Here is a 17,058-nt window from a genome sequence, read left to right as displayed (position 1 = left end):
GTCATTGTACCACATTTTCTTTATGCATTTTTTTTAATGAGAGAGAGAAAGAAAGAGGTGTAGTAATGTGGGAAGGATCTGGATGCATAGTTGGGGCGGGGAGAATGATCAATATATATTGTATTTTAAAAGTCTGTTTTCAGTAGAAAAAAACAAAACAAAACAAAACACAGGCCAATAAACAAAACCCACTGCTCTTCCAGCAGACTCCAATTGGAATCCCAGTACCCATATCATGTGACTCACTGAGGCCTGTGATACCAGCTCCAGGGGATGTGACACTTTCTTCTGGAATCAGAGGATCCCTGCACACACACACACACACACACACACACACACACACACACACACACACATGCACACTCATACAGAGATGTAAACTTATTTTAAGTTGGAGAATTTTGCTCTGCATATGTTTGAGCTCCTGTTACAGGGCAGATCCCGATAGGAATAGCTATCAGAACTACTTATCGCACTCACGCTTGAAAGCAGAAGGTGAGGCATGGCAGGAGCAGGTGGAGGGAGAGGTCTTACAGGTTTCCCAGAATAGCCCTGTGGAACCTGGCTCTGGCTTTGATGTAATAGGAGAGCGCTGGCCCATTGGGGGGGGGTGGCTCATCATTTCCCACCTGTCCATTTTCTTCCTCCACCCCTCACCCTCACCCCCTCACGGGCATCGCTTTGAGTAAGTCTGTCCAACCCCATTCTAGAAACCTGTAATTTGATCTCTTTTTGTGTCACAAAATAAGTCATTGTTTACAGTATGCCAGTTGCTAGGGCACACAGAATAAAGCAAGAACTTTGCCCTCAGAGTTTACATTTTACCTCAAAACCATAAATCTCTTCTAAGCAAGGGCTTGTGACTGCCTACAGCATTCTCTAAACACAGAAGAGTGGTAGGGAATGCCTGGCGTGGCACATAACTGGTAACTAATTAACAGCTGCCATCAATCTCATAAAAGACAGTGTCAGAATTCTGCACCTTTCCTGAATCCTTCTTTTTATTCAGTTATATGCAGTGTAAATACTTTTCCACCTGTGGCTTTTCCTCTAATTATGTTAGATATTTGCCCCCCCCCCCCAGAATCAACTTTTTAAGAAGAGTATCTACTATCAGGATTGAAAATAACCATTAACCCTTTCCTTGAAGTTTCCTGTCCCGACGTCACATTGACAAGAGTGGGCTGGGCGTGATGGTAAGAGTTTATTATCTTGGTACTCCTTGGAGTCTAATGCAGGAGGATGGGGAGTTCAAGGGCATTCTTGGCTACATCCCTGGCAAGCCAAACTGGGCTACCAGAGGAGAGGGGAGGGGCAGGTAAAACTTTGGTCTATCTAAATTAACTCTTCATTGTAATTTCAAAGCTTTCCCTTATTTAAGCAATTTTAGCCAATCTCAAGCTCTGAGATTTGCTAATCTCTACCTTTATCTTGAGCAGTGCTTCTCAGCCTGTGGGTCAAGGTCCCTTTGGGTAGCCTGAATGACCTCTTCATAGGTGTTGCACATCAGATATCATGTATATCAGATATTTACATTATGATCTATAACAGTAGCAAGACTGCAGTTAAGAAGGAGCAACAAAGGAGTTTTATGGTTGGGAGTCACCACGAGACAAGCAACTCTATTAAAGGATCCTCAGCATTGGGGAGTTTGGGAGCTATTGTTTAGGGTTTCGATTTTCTGAACACAATTTTTAATGTTATTAAAGAGAGCAAAGTTTCCTTATAGCACTTTTGATTCTTCCTGTGTAACAAAGCCCCACATACACATGAGTTTCTTTTGACATTCTATTCCATTCCAAACCCCGATATCTTCGATAATTATATTTGCTAATTATCATAACCCTAACCCTTTCCCTGCTTTGTTTTATTTTGTATTGTTTTTTCTTAAGAAGGTTCTTGGTATTTCTGTTATAGTGATTCTTGGTTTTTGTTTTTTTAAAAAACTTTCTTTTAGACAGTTTCTTATTTATTCTTGCAAATTTATGCCTTTGTGTGTAAATTTTGAAAATAGTCTGTAATACTCCACTGGAAAACATTGGTAGGATCTTTACTGAAATGGCACTGAACAAACATATAGACTAATATTGTAGTGGTCATGGACATTTTATTTTTGTGTGTGGGAGTATATGGAGAGAGAAATAGAGGAAGAAGACAGGCAGAGAGAAAGAAGATATGCAGAGAGAAAAGGTGTGAGCCATGCATTGGTGACCCGCCGTGATTGTGATTGTAACAACTCATAAAATTTGAGTTCATCTTTGATTGGCAGTGTGTAATATTATCATGCCTTAATTACTATTCATATTTCTGTCCTGAGGGCACTGTGTATAGCTTGTTATCATATGTCTGTTCCACTGCGAATTTTTAAAACTTTCTCCCAGTCTCTTTTAGAGCAGGCTCCTTTGTACATGCCCACAAAAGTGTCATTCATTCTTGTAGACTACGCGTACTAAGAGGCACAGTATCCACAGCACGGTCAAAGTTTGCACCGCGACAGTGAGAGCAAGGTCCAATAGGTTTTTATGGCAAGGAGGCTTGGCAGATCCAGTTCATTTGCAATAATGCTTTGGATACAACCTGCGTGTCTTCTCTCACTGATTTTTTCTGCCCACATAGCAGCTGTATCGGTAAGTAGATACTACCTACTTCCATAGATATTTAAGAGCATCCGTTGTAGCCTGTTACCCATTTTGTGTACACTTGTTTCCTTCCAGATTAAGCATCTTTTGAATGGATCTGGTAAGAGGCATTTCCCATGCAGTTTTTTTCTGAGTTGTCTTCAACAAGGCTTAAGTTTTCTTCAACAACAGTTTTTTTTTTTCATTATTTTTCTTTTGGCAGATCACGATACAGATGTTGGTGAACAGAAGGATATTTTCGAAATCAATTTAGGTGAGCTCATTGTCTGAAATATTGAGGCCTGGAAATCGTGTGTTTATTATTTAAATCATCCGATTGATTGACCAATGAGGCAACGTCTCTCTGTGTAGTCCTGGGTGGCTTGGAAATTGTTAAAGCAAAGCCAGGGTGGACTTAAGCTGGCATTCACCCTTCTGCTTCTACCTCAAGACTTCCAGGATCATGGATAGGCAGCTCCATGCCTAATTTGAAAGGATTTAAAGAACTATGACAGGATTGCCTTTTGGAGAGACAAGTTTATTGGTGCTTACTGGCATTAGAGGTTTCTAGGAAACGATGGTGCCTGAGAGAAAGAGGCTTACTTTATACTGTGAGTGCTCATGTCAGTATAGGTGCAAGTATGTTTGAGGAGACCGGCGGTCCGTTTCAGTTATGTTCCTAAGGATCTATCCACCTTGTTTTTCAGACAGGCTCTCTCTTGGTCTGTGTCTTGACACAGACTAGTCAGTGTGACCTGGGGATCTACATGCTTCTGCCTCTTTGTCTTTGGGATCCAATTACCCCTGGGTTTTCCCTTGACTTCCAAGGTCCAACAGTTTTACCAGCTGAACCACCACCCCAGGCCCAAAGTTAACTTTTTCTAAGGAAGCTAATGAGCCCTGACTGGATCTAAGCTCACGTAACAAGTTTTCTGTTTATGAAAAACTCATAGTTTCTAGTTTGAAATGGAAGAATGGGTAATTATTATACTAGCTAAATAAACTATAAAGAATAAGACGGTAGTTCTATTTTGTAGGAGAAAGATCCCAAGCCTGGACAGGTCAATCATATGTACTGGTGGCTAGGTAGTTGATGAGGTATAAAAGAGTAAATAAATGTATTTCTATTTGGATAGCTCGTTCAGAAATGTATTTATTGAGGAACCCATGTTATCATCCAATACCAAGAGGAAAGACATCAAGGTGTTTCCTGTCTTGTCCCTGTGTTCTGCTTCTGCGGTTTCAGAGAAGCCTTTGCATAGTGACATCTTTGAATGGGACTGATGTCAGTGGAGGGACACTTGGTCACAATCACCTTAGGGTTTGCAAAGACATCCATGTCTAATGCCATCTGAGTCTTGTAATGGGGGAAATGCTGGTTTCCTTATGCAGGAAGACACAGGAAATGTCCCGTGGTTGGAGACTCACTCAGGATTGCAGGCTGCAGCGGGGAACCCGCTCGGGGTCTTTAGACCTAAAATCACAGCAGCTGAGTCCTGTTTGAAGATGACCTCTCAAAATGGTGTGGTGGCAAACACCTGTAACCCCAGCACTGGGGAAGCAGGGGCAGGCAGTTCTGAGTTCAAGGCCATCCTTGACTATGTAGAGAGATCACAATCAACCTGAACTACATGAGACCAGAAAAGAAAGAGAAACGGACTGGATGAAATACTCCAGTTACTTAGTGGGAGAGTGTGGTATATTGTAATCAGTGTTAACATGTAGCAATTATTCGGCATTTCTTCTTCTTTGATGATGATGATGGTGGTGGTGGTGATGATTTTGTTGTTGCTGCTGCTGCTCCTGCTGTTTTGAGACAGGGTTTCTCTCTGTAGCCCTGGCTGTTCTGAAACTTGCTTTGTAGACCAGGTTGAGCTCAAGCTCAGAGATCTGAATTCCTTCACCCCAGGAGTGCTGGGATCAAAGGTGGGCACCACCATGCCTGAGTGATGATTAGCTATTTCTGTTTGGAGCACATTCTAGAGCACCTTTATAGGTAGTATTGTCGTTGAAGCATCATGGATACTCATATGGTTAAGGAAACATGATAATAATTAGTCAAAGCCAAGACTTGAATCCAGGCAGGCCTATTCTGTGCATTTTTAATTAGGGTAAAGTTAAAAATTAATGAATTAATTAAACATTATTTTAAAAGACAAATGGAGCTCATTCAAGGGTTGGGAAGTTTTCCCAGGATCTTTCCGTTTAAGAATCTTAGTTTTATGAGTTCTTTGAGGTCGTGGATAAGCAAGTCAAGCAGTGTGTGTAGGTCCATTCTGCAAGGCCTCTGAAAAGCAGGGTCTTGGAGACATACATAGCCTTGGATGGATCTGCACATAGTCTCCAAGGGCGTTGTCCCTAGGTTCAGGAGCTGCCTCCTTCCTCTTGGGAGAAAATCCACTCAGTGCATTTACCTAGGTGAAGGGGAGGGGCCATGAAAGGGCTGGGATGAGACACCAGCTGTAAAGCTCACCTGGACAATGGCCTCCTAGTTCATGACCTCTCTGAGCGCCATCTTTTTTTCTTTTTTCTTTTTCTCTTTTTAAAGATTTATTTATTCATTTAATGTATATGAGTACACTGTAGCTCTCTTCACACACACCAGAAGTGGGCATCAAATCCCACTACAGATGGTTGTGAACCACCATACGGGAATTGAACTCAAAACCTCTGGAAGAGCAGTCAGTGCTCTTAACAGCTGAGCTACCTCACCAGCCCTAATTTTTTTTTCTTTAAAGAAGCAAAGCTTTAGAGTTCATGAACAACATAATCCTTTCTAACTCATCTTAGTTATAAGGTTATTTTAAAAATATCATTATTTTCTACATATAGATGTTTCAACTATATCAAGTGCATGTTTGATCAGAAAAGGGCATTGGTCCCCCAGGGATGGTGTCGCAGATAGTTGTGAGCTGCCATGGAGGTGCTAGGAACTGAATTCAGGTCCACTGTAGGAATAACCAGTGTTTTTATCCACCGAACCATCTCTCTAGGCCAGTTCTAAGGTTCTTGAAGAAGGATTTTTATTTCAAAATTGAAAAGAGGGCATATCAACATGTAATACTTACTGGCTATTCATATCTACTTAGGTAGAGGGAAAGATTTACAATTTTAAAGAGATAGATGATGCATGGAATGAAAGATGTGCAATGGCAAAGATTAGTTATACCATGACCTGTCTTTTATTAATGTTGACTTCAAATATCCTTTTGTTTTTAAATCCACCCCAGCTGCAGGCCTGAACCTCTTTCAAGGGGACATCCTTCTGCCCGTGAGTACTGACAATGACATTTAATCTGTGCCTTGGGAATTGTGGTCCCTCTGGAGGCTCAACCTGTTCTCCAGGGCTTGCTCCATATTGAACACTATGGAGAGAGAGCAAAGATTCATGTATAATCTATATCATATAAGAGCATCCCTATAGTTGATAGTAATAAAAAACCAAAAGCACAGAAGAGTATAGAAATATAAAATAGTTTATTTGTCCAGTTTTTCCCCAATTAGCAAAGAATAGAAAGGGGGTGTTCCGGTGTGTTTACAGGTGCTGACTCGGAGTTAACAGTTAGCTGGTCCCTTCATGTTGTTCTTATTAGTGCCTCTGAAGCACCAAAGATTACCTTTAAGGAGTTCCTGTTATTTTATCTTGAGAAGATAAATCCCTAAATTAGTTGTGTTCCTTTCAGTGTGAGTCAAGTGAGAGCTATGAAGGTGACCATGGTCTTCTCAGTTGTCTTTGTTTTTCATTCTTCAGGTCGTTTGTTTTGTTTTGTTTTTGTTTTTGTTTTTTTCCATTTTGATATTATCAGCAGATCTACAAAGTAGCTGGTTCCCTGAAGGCATTTTTCATATGAGCTTACCCATCTCCCCAGTCCCCATCCATGCTGAAACCCTTCCAACCCCTGCACTCCCCTGTCCACTTAAAACACTGGGGTTCTTCCTTCCTTCCTTCCTTCCTTCCTTCCTTCCTTCCTTCCTTCCTTCCTCTCTCTCTCTCTCTCTCTTTCTTTCATTCTCTCTCTCTCTCTTTCTTTCTTTCGTTCTCTCTCTCTCTCTTTCTCTCTCTCTTTCTTAAAGATTTATTTATTTATTATATGTAAGTACACTGTAGATGTCTTCAGACACTCCAGAAGAGGGCGACAGATCTCATTACAGATGGTTGTGAGCCACCATGCAGTTGCTGGGAATTGAACTCAGGACCTCTGGAAGAGCAGTCAGTGCTCTTAACTGCTGAGCCATCTCTCCAGCCCCACTGGGGCTCTTTCACCCGACTCACCCTGCTCCCTTTAAGCCTGCCTTTTGTATTGTTATGAGTCAGTCCCTTTCCAGTTTCCTGACCCCTGTTCCTCTCTACGCCCACCTAAATATCAAGATATAGATATTGAGATCTAGAAACCAGGACTGACTTGTGAAGATCTTATGCCCCAGTACAGGGGAATGCCAGAGCCAGGAAGTGGGAGTGGGTGGGTTGGAGAGCAGGGCAGGGGGAGGGTATAGGAGGCTTTGGGGATAGCATTTGAAATGTAAATGAAGAAAATATATAATAATAGTAATAATAATAATAAAGAAACTAGGACCGACCTATACTTGTGGCACATACATACAAGGGGATTTTATCCAGGTGTAAATAGAAATGAAACTGGGGGAAAAGATGGAATTGGACAACATGTTTGCTTTTGTCTTTCATAGAGAACCAGAAATGCCATGCGAGATCCCTCAAGCAGATGGAAGCTCCCCATTCCATACATTCTGGCTGACAATCTGGGTAATGGAGACTGTTCTTAACTAGACATGGGTAAATTCTTCTCTCCCACTTCTCCTGGTCATTGGATTCCGAACAATATATAAAGAGCCCTGAGGATTATCTCGTGGGAAGGAAGTCACGACATGTTTTTCTTTGACAGCCTGCCAAAGTGTCAAAGAACAAGTCCAGGTTTGGGCAGATGACTCAGTCAGGAAAGTGCTTACTTTCCAAGCACAAAGACTTGAGTTCCAGCCCCAGTACCCATGTAAAAACAATCTGGCAGGCTGACTCGTGCTTGTGATCCCAGTGTTTGGATGGTAGGGACACATGAGTCCTTGGGACCTGAATCAACCAGCCCAGTCCACTTGATGAACTCCAGGACAAAGAGAGACTCTGCCTTGAGATAAAGTGAATTATACTGGAGAACAACACCCTAAATTGACTTCTGACCCCCCCACACTCAAACGTGCACATGTGTACCCTTCTCAACACACACACACACACACACACACACACACACACACACACACACACACACACTTCTATTTTAAAATGCCTTAAACAGGGCAATGGCTAGGTCACTCCCAAACTTCTACCTTGCTAACGCCTTCCCTCCGATACTCCTGAGTTATGACTTACTAAAATCTATATTCCATCTTTGTTACCCCAGACCCAAACGGGGTGAGGGGTGGGTGCCTGGGGCCACTCTTCCCCAGCTCTTACTTGCTTGTACACGCTCTCTTCTACAGCTCTCAATCCTGCATTCTATTCCTTTCCTGGCAGTGGTGATCCCATCCTTCCCCTTGTCCAGGAATCCTAAAGTCCCGCCTCTGTCTCCCTGCTCAGCCATTGGCCACCAGCAACTATATCTACCAATCAGAACCAGCTGGGTGTGGGGAGCCTCAACATCTCACCTTTGGGTTTCTCTTGCAATTTGGGAACCCATAATGCAAGCATTAAACCAAATTCACAATATTTTCCAGTGAACAAACAGACAAAAAAACGAAACAAAACAAAACAAAAACCACTGTTGTTCTCAGCTGTTTATTGGGAAAGGAAGTCGTATCCCCACATGTTTTGCCAGCATGTTTGTAAATTCACAGAGTACCTATACTTCCTGGAGCTTTAATTAAGGAGCTCCCGTGGAAGGAGTTTTGTTTTTTTGTGTTTGTCCTGGTTCGCTCATCTGCACTGCCCCCTCATGTGCCAAGTACTGTATCTTTACCTGATATGTTTCGGGAGCTTTGCTCTGTCTCAGGGAAGTAAAGGTAGGGCTTTCTAGCATGCACAGCACTCCTCTCTGCATGGGAGCACTGAGAGCCTCACTCAGCTAGCTCTGGCCTAGCTCTATGTGCTCCCTAGCCATCATAAAGCTCTGGACTCCATCCCAGAACCCCATAAAGCAGTATGATGGGGAACACCCTTAAACCCAGAACTTGGTAGATGAAGGCATGAGAATATGAAGTTCAAGGTCAAGGAAATTTCGTTGAGTCTAACGTCGTGCTTTCCAGTTTCTCAGATCTGCGAGGTGATGCTAAAACAACCAAACGTGAGAAATCTCAGATCATCATTTTCTCAAATGTCCTTCTTGTCTCTTCCATACTTTGGGAACTAATCCCAAATACAACAGGTTTACTGGTATTTTCTCATTAATTACTGAGAGTCTGTTCTATTTTTTTTATTAGTATTGCCTCTGTGATTCTTTTACTGTCTGCTGTCTTCTCTTCAAATTGTTCAGTGAATTTGCCTATAATCCTGTATCCAGCTACTTAGCTGCTTTGCTAAATACCTAACAGACTGACTGAAGAGGCAGGAGTCTGCACAGTTTGGAAGCTCTGTCACAAAGGGGAAAGCACGGTGGCAGCGGTGTGAGGTCGATGATCACATTACACACACAGCCAGGAAGCAGAGAGAAATGAATGATGCTCACTGCATCCATTTGATTCAGCCCAGGACCCCAGCCCACGAAGTGGCACCATGTTCTGCCTGGGTCTCCCCCACTGTAGGTAAAATTACTTAAAATAGCACCATAAACCCACCCAGAGCCTTGCTTTCTTGGTGATTCCGCCAAATTGATGATGAAGATTAACCGCCACAAATCCCAATTGAATTTTTGTTTGATTCTTTTACATAAGTTGTCTCCCTCTGTTGAGCGGCTCCGTTAGTTCCTCTTTTTCTTTAAATCCTTGAACAAATACACAACTGCCCTTTAAACTCTGTGAACTCTAACATTTGAGTCATCCTGTGTTCTGTACACCATGTTTCCTACACTGATGATTTTTTTGGCTCGGTGTTGGAGTGCTGTGGATAATACCCTCTAGAGAGGTGCTATGTGCTGTTAGGTTCCTTGTAATGCTGTTAATTTTTAGATTACTCTGCCAAGAATTTGGCTGGCATTTTGGAGGCTTGGGTTTGGTTTTGATCTTATTTCAAAGCAGAGCCCAGAATGCTGGGGCATAGTCTTGACCCCTGGGCCTCTTGGGTCTCTCTGGGGTTTTAGTGGAATGCCCAAGGATTTTCCCAGCCCCTCCAGGGTCAGACACCTTTAACTACTTGTCATCCCTTGTGTCTCTGTTGCTTTAAAAGGCAAAATGGAGGGCGAAAGCTCTTCTTTCCTCTTGCAACCCTGAGGCCACAGTTCATCTCGGAGCATGAATTGGAGGCAGGAAGTGCAGCAGAGACCATGGAGGAGTTCTGCTCAATGGCTTTCTCTCACGGCTCATTCTGTTTGCTTTTTTATACAACATCTAAATTATGAACCAGCACCATGCATGTGACTAACTTCAAATTTAGTTACCAACAAATCAAGTCCCCCCCCCCCCAAAGACAACAAATCTACATGGAACGTCTGTGTATTTCATATCAGTGGTACGGTCAGTCCTCTGTATACTATTAAGTATGTCTGTTATCCGAAATCTAAATAATGCCTGCCAATACTTTACAGAGCTGAATGCCAAAGGAGCCATCCTCCATGCCTTTGAGATGTTCCGCCTCAAGTCTTGTGTGGATTTCAAGCCCTACGAAGGGGAGAGTTCGTATATCATCTTCCAGAAACTTTCTGGGTTAGTATGAACTATTACAAAGCATGAACAAGCATGTATCCTTAAGGTTCTAAAATATTACACATCTATTTTGAAAGCTAAAAGAAACCATAAGGGAAAAAAAGCAAAAGCAAGTCTTAGCTCTTGAGCTATCTTTGCAGTCTCAATCTTCTTATTTACTTTAATTTGTATGTATGTATATATGTATGCATGCATGGATAGATGGATGAATGGATGGATGGATGGATGGATGGATGGATGGATGGATGGATAAGTAGCATTTGAATCAGCATCCAGAGATATGGGATGCTAACAAGTTAGGGGAAAAGGCAGGTAAGACAATGTGCCTGTTACCAAGCAACTTCCAATCCCTGACAACAATGAGAACTGCCAGCAAAGCCCTTCCTATTGGTCCAGATTCCACAGTAGAAAGCCAAAAGGAGAATGTTTGTGGGAAATTTTAGTTTGCTTAACACAAAATTAAAATTGAATTTATGAGAAAAGAAAAAAAAATGATTTTAGGGAAAAGAGGGCGAAGGACCTCCCATGATAAACTTAGGGAGTCTTTTAAGATTCCCTAGTCCACCTGTTTCTTAGGGAGGTTTGGGGTTCTTCTTGCTTAGGACGTGTCAGAAGAAAGCTAGGCAGTAGATCAGTGACTCTTATTGCTATAAGCAAGTTCCTAATGCAAGCAATTTAAGGGAGGAAAGATTTTTTTTCTGACTTACAATGTGGGAAGAAATACAGTAAATGAATTATTTATTTTAGCTAGCCCGTATAAAAGACACAAAATGCTGTTATTTTATTTACAATCTGTAAACCTAGATTGGGCATGCAGTGAGCTATTGTAGTTTACATCTCAGCCCCTCGTTACTTGGTGTTTGAGTTTCAGGTTATTTTGGTTTTATCAATCTGTGCTCAGGGTCTACTTCTCCTGGCCACATACTCATGATCTGTCAGGTCTCTCTCTGTCTCTGTCTCTCTGTTTCTGTCTCTGTCTGTCTGTCTCTCTCTCCTTGTGTTCCCTACTGTGCCCCCTTCCATCAATCTGTGCTCAGGGTCTACTTCTTCTGGCCACATGCTCATGATCCATCAGACCTCATTATGGCCTCCTCTCTCTTTCTCCCTCCTTGTGTTCCCTACTGTGCCCCCAAGACCAGTAACTGAAACCCCACCTATTCTACCCAGTAATTCACTGTAGCCACTTTTTAAAGCCAATACCTTTAAATTTGGGAGCAAAGCTTACACAACAAAGACTTGTGTACTGTGGGAATTCACTTGTCTGCTCTGGGAGCAACCAGATCTTAGGGACCAGTATTTAGCATTTGTATACACAGCACCAGACCAACTCCCAACAGTTCATAGTGGTGAGGAAAGCAGGGTAAGGTGGCTGGGACATTGCACTCTTAGTGGAGGGAAAAATGTCCAAGCCCACATCTGGGTTTGAAAACCTACCCAAACCCATCAATTTCTGAGCATAAAAACCCACCCATCCCTGAGAATAAACCCATCAGTTCCTAGGCTTGGCTTGAAATCTCACCAAACTCCAACTTGGAAATCTCTACCCTCTAAAACTCTGCCCCCAAGAAACCATATATAAGCCTGTCTCCTGTTCACTTCCCTGCTGTTTCTGGCCCAGTAGAAGCAGCCACCATCTTGTGTCTCTCCCAGAAAAACCTCTTGTGTGAAGTTTGTTGTGTCATGTGACTTTGTAGTACCCCTTGGCTCCTGATGCCAGGATGCCTTTCTCCTCAGAGTTGTACTGTTTGCTCTGGTGAAACTGCCCCACTCGAAGCTGCAATACCTCCATTGGAAAGCCTGTCCCCTTGGAGCTATAACACAGTCAGGAAGTTGAAAGCAGACAGGAAACTGGGCTATATAACCTCAAGGCAAGTCCCATGTGAATGAAGCTCTTTTCCAGTAAGACTCCATCTCCTAAAGTTTCCATAGCTTCCAAACCAGCTAGGGACAAATAGCTAAGGGGACCTAAGTGGTACATTTCATGATCAACTGCCAACAGAAGGCAGGAGGCATTCCATGCATGAGGAATTTAGGGAATCTGCCAGAGGTTCCCTAGGGTGCTGGTCTCTTAGAGAAATTTTGGGTTTGCCTACAGTGCTTCAATATGAGGTAGGCAGTCTTCCCATGTGGTCAAATTATATGTAAGGCTGTGAACTTCTGCACTCATTAAATCGTTTTCTCATGGATACTCTTCATAACCACGAATTTTACCTCTGCTCCTTATAGGAGATTTGGAAACTCCTTAAAGATAGCATTTAAATCAGCCACAGCCATCACGAAAAGACAGGATTTTATTCTAAAAGCAATAGTTTTGCTCTTTGGAGTGCCCTTGTGGGTTTATGAAAGAGAAGCGGATTATCAATTTTCTCTCCTTGATGCCTTGTTATGATCCATTTGCCTGCAGGGAAGAGGGCTTTTAAGATGGATTACCACTCTATACTGGCCTAAGAGCACATAAAGTTTGCTTGCTGAGAGCCTCCCATACTTTACTCTTTTCTTATCATTGAGCCGTGACAATATGGAGGGGCTGTCCGTTCTGATTTTAAAAGTCTTCCTTTGAACATTTTGTCTTGAGTTGATCCAAGCAACTGTGCGCCTCATGCTTTCTACATGTGCATGTAGGATAATGACACAGCCTTAGTTAAAAAGTTGTGACTGGTTGAGAGGAATCCGTTTTGATGTTGTGATGCATAGTTAACTAACTAGAACTAACAGTATTGCGTTGGACATTTCCAAACAGATGGAAGAGAGAGAGCTTTGAATGAGTCTGTGGCCCCAGTCAGTGCCTGGACACTCTGGAGTCTGGCTAGCTAGGCTACTCTGGAATCCTGTCTCTTCCTACCAAGTTACAGGGTTACAGGTGTCCCCAGCTGCTGGCTTTTAAATTGACACTGGGGCTGTAAACTTTGGTCCTCGTTCTTGCATGGCAAGTGTTCCACTAAGCAATCTCCCAGCCTCCAATTAAAAACAAAACAAAAACAAACCCAACTTTCTTCTTTATGTCCTGGAATCTTATAAATTTTAGCCATTTAAAATATATAAGCTATATAAGCATATGAACTACAACTCTTTAAAATCATCTTCCTCTCCTTCCTTTTTAAAGGTGCTGGTCTATGATTGGTGATCAACAGGTGGGACAGAACATTTCCATTGGTGAGGGATGTGACTTTAAGGCCACCATTGAACATGAAATCCTGCATGCTCTGGGATTCTTCCATGAGCAGTCAAGGACTGACCGGGATGATTATGTGAACATTTGGTGGGATCAAATCATTACAGGTGAGTATGACTCCAGCAGAGTAGGAAAGGGTCTGCTACTATCTTTATGGCTTTCTGAGAACATCTGTTGCAGGCCTAGGCTGAGTCTGGGAACAGGAGAGTCAGTCTCTGATGCAGGACTGGTCCCTGAATGGGAGGATGGGTGACTCACCATGGGGGGACCACTTGAAAGTCCCCCCATGTGTATGCTTTGTATCAGTATTTTGTTCAAGCTCGATATAAAAGCCTTTTTCTTGTTGTGATGAGTAAACAGAATTGGATTTCAGAGGACATTGAGGCTGTTTTCTGTATGGTAGCTTCAGAAGTCTACGGTGATGATGATGGCTACTAGACAGACTCCAGGGGGTTTTGTACAACTGTGTGTGTACATGTGTGTTATGTGCATATGTGTGTATTTGTGTGTGTGTGCATATCCATTTTGTGTGTGTTGGAAAAATTTTATGCCAATTTGATATAAGAAAATTATACATATACATATTATATTATATTTATAGATACTTACATATATAATGAATATGTAATATGCATATATTATGTACAGGTAATTATACATAATATACATCAGTATATTTTTTTTCAAAATGGCTACAATTTGTAAGATAAAAAAGGGCAAAAAGAAGAAAGTTATTGAAAGAACCTAGTGGGGAAACCCCCACTCAATTTCTGTTTGGCGCGCACCCAAGAATCACGAACAGACGACCATCTTGATGTAAAAGCATGAGGTAGTTTAATGACGGAGCTCTGGGCCGACACATATCTCCCGCAGGAGACAGAGGTGCTGACCACATGGTGGAGCCAAAATGGTGGAGCTCCGGTTCGAAACGTATCTCACACAGGAGACAGTGGTTTCGACCCCGAGGCTTGGGAGCTAGGGACTTTTATAGAAAAGGGGTGGGACTGGGGGAGGAATTGGCGCGGTTTCACATGATTGGTCCATTTAAACATTAACAGACTGTCAGAAGGGCAGGAGATAGGGAGGCACTAGGCCAGTCAGGACATGTAACGACGGGCCTGCCCGGGCATGTCCTGGCCTGTTCTGTTATGTTCTTAGCCCCAGGTTTCAAAGCTCACAAACAACTCTTTGGGCTATTTGACATAAATTACATGAATCACATGTCTCAAGTTTTATTTCCTTTCAGTTATGTTTTTCTTTTGTTTTGTTTTGTTTTAATTGGAGACTGGGAGATTTTTTTTTTTTTTTTTTTTTTTTTTTTTTTTTTTTTTTTTTTTTTTAGTGGAACACTTGCAATGTAAGTATGAAGACCAAGGTTCATATCCCCAGTGTCAATTTAGGATCACTTGGGAACAATAACTTTCACTGAGAAAATGCTGTGGTAGAATTGGCCTGTAGACAAGTCTGTAGTGCCGTTCTCTTGATTGTGATGATTGATGGAGAGGACCCAACCTTTTATGAGCAATGTCACATCTGGGCAGGTAGCCCTGGTGTGTATAAGAAATCAGGCTGAGAAAGTCTTGGAGAACAATTCAGTTAGCAGCCTTCCACCATGGCTTCTGCTTCTGTCCCTGCTTCCAGGTTCCGTCCCCAACTTCCTTTGAACTGTGATGCAAAAGTCTAAGATGAAATAAGCCCTGTCCTCTGAAGCTGCTTTTGGTCATAATCATTTATCACATTAGTAGAAACCCAACTAAGACAATGTGTCTGTTTATGTGTGTATGAGTGTGTGACTGTATGTGTGCATATGCTGTATGCATATGTGTGTATATGTGCATTAATGTATATGTGTATATATGTGTATGTACATGTGTGTATGTGTATATGTATATAAGCTTGTATGCCTGTGCATAGATATATGTATGTGTGTGTATGTGTATATATATATATATGTATGTATGTATGTATATATTGCGTATGTGTATATAAGTGTATGTGCCTATATATATGCCTATGTGCAAATATGTATGCATATTTTGAATATAGGAATTAGTTCAGGATGTGGAAAAGCATTCTTTCAAGTCATAAGGAAATAATGAAACTTCACTATGGTAGAAATTATTTCACTCTTAGCACACATGCTGTCCTGAGTAAATCGTTTTCCTGCATAAGAATTTTTATTTCTATTCCAGTTTCATGAATAGGCTCATACATGGCCACGTTTATGTAGGCATTTGACTTTTAAGGGCTTGTGAGAATTGTCCCAACTTCAAAATTAACTCTGAATCCAGTAAAGACTCCTGTCAGCACAGCTTACTTAGTGGTAAAATGGTGAGGGGTCCTTACAGGAGGGCGGATAGATAGAGCTTGCTAATATATCAGACTTCCCTGTGTGGTTTCTCAACCTGTGTTACTCCCAACCCACCATATTCTGATAATACTATGAATGTGGAATGATAGATATAACAGGAAAGCTGTAATCTGTAAAAGCTTTGTCACTGCCATGCAACACACACACACACACACACACACACACACACACCCCAATGCATTTTACCAGGTAAACTAAACACTGGAGTCATGAGATAGTCTTAGGTGGGGATTTCTTGAAGCCAGTGTGGGAATCTATTTCCTCAGAGATGATATTTCAGATAAGACTCAATGTGTTTGCCTCTCAGAGCTTATTTTACTGTAACTGGGTGTGCAGGGACAAGGGGAATGGACTTGCGGGCAAAAGTACTACATCAACTGAATACAAGCCTTAGAGCTCTCTTAGACTCTGCCTATATTTGCCTACAGGTCTGAGCTTCTTACCTTCCTACACATATAGTTGGCTTTGCTGAAATTTTCATTAGTAATAAAAAAATTCCATTTCTAAGACTTGAGGGAAGTAATATTCAGTGACATGTAAAGTCAGTTTTAAGGTAAACCCACACTAGTTGGTGCAATCTGCTGATTTGCTCAGTGCTGGGTGAGCCAGGGTTGCTCTGCACATATCTCCCTCTTATCTCTATTTCCATCACATCTGATTCTGTCTATCTATATTGCCTGCAATCACTGGATTACTGTGTTCCAAGGAGACAGAAACCAATGAGACAAACAAAGCCAGCATGACTCCCAGAGTCATTTGTGTATTTTACTGTATGTTATCTCCAGCCCCTGCAGCCTTGAGTGTGTCCAAGGCCAAAATACTGATACACTGTGATGCAGTTTCTGTCCCCATTCTCTGAATCAGAATTGCGTTTCTTCTTTTCCACTAAGGAAAAGATTCAACTCTGAGGTCGAGCAGAGGTTGACAAGCTATAGTCCCATAAGACAGAGCTGCTTTTACAATGAAAACAACCACACCCACTGACTTATGCCATGTATATGTGTATGTGTATGTGTATGTGTATGTGTATGTGTATGTGTATGTGTATGTGTATGTGTATGTATATGTATATGTATATGTATATGTATATGTAT

General features: G+C 41.9%; 1 protein-coding gene across 2 annotated transcripts in view; it reads left to right on the top strand.

Annotated features, from left to right (window-relative positions):
- The first annotated feature begins 1,136 nt into the window (after nt 1-1,136).
- Mep1a (meprin 1 alpha) overlaps nt 1,137-17,058 on the top strand; it is a 29,820-nt gene continuing 13,898 nt past the window's right edge. Inside the window, exons 1-8 of one of the 2 annotated variants that reach the window (XM_006523751.4) lie at nt 1,137-1,196; nt 2,440-2,627; nt 2,715-2,739; nt 2,842-2,892; nt 5,849-5,889; nt 7,305-7,380; nt 10,304-10,421; nt 13,525-13,700. In XM_006523751.4, coding sequence (XP_006523814.1) covers nt 2,523-2,627; nt 2,715-2,739; nt 2,842-2,892; nt 5,849-5,889; nt 7,305-7,380; nt 10,304-10,421; nt 13,525-13,700 — 592 coding nt within the window. In that variant the 5' untranslated portion in view covers nt 1,137-1,196; nt 2,440-2,522. Of the gene's footprint in view, nt 1,197-2,439; nt 2,628-2,714; nt 2,740-2,841; nt 2,893-5,848; nt 5,890-7,304; nt 7,381-10,303; nt 10,422-13,524; nt 13,701-17,058 lie in introns of those variants that run through there. The other variant, NM_008585.3, reaches the window with a different exon arrangement.

Source organism: Mus musculus, chromosome 17 (assembly GCF_000001635.26).
Source record: "Mus musculus strain C57BL/6J chromosome 17, GRCm38.p6 C57BL/6J".
In the NCBI taxonomy this organism is placed as follows: Eukaryota; Metazoa; Chordata; class Mammalia; order Rodentia; family Muridae; genus Mus; species Mus musculus.
Note: the sequence above shows the minus strand (reverse complement) of the source record. Positions and strands in the feature narration are given on the sequence as shown.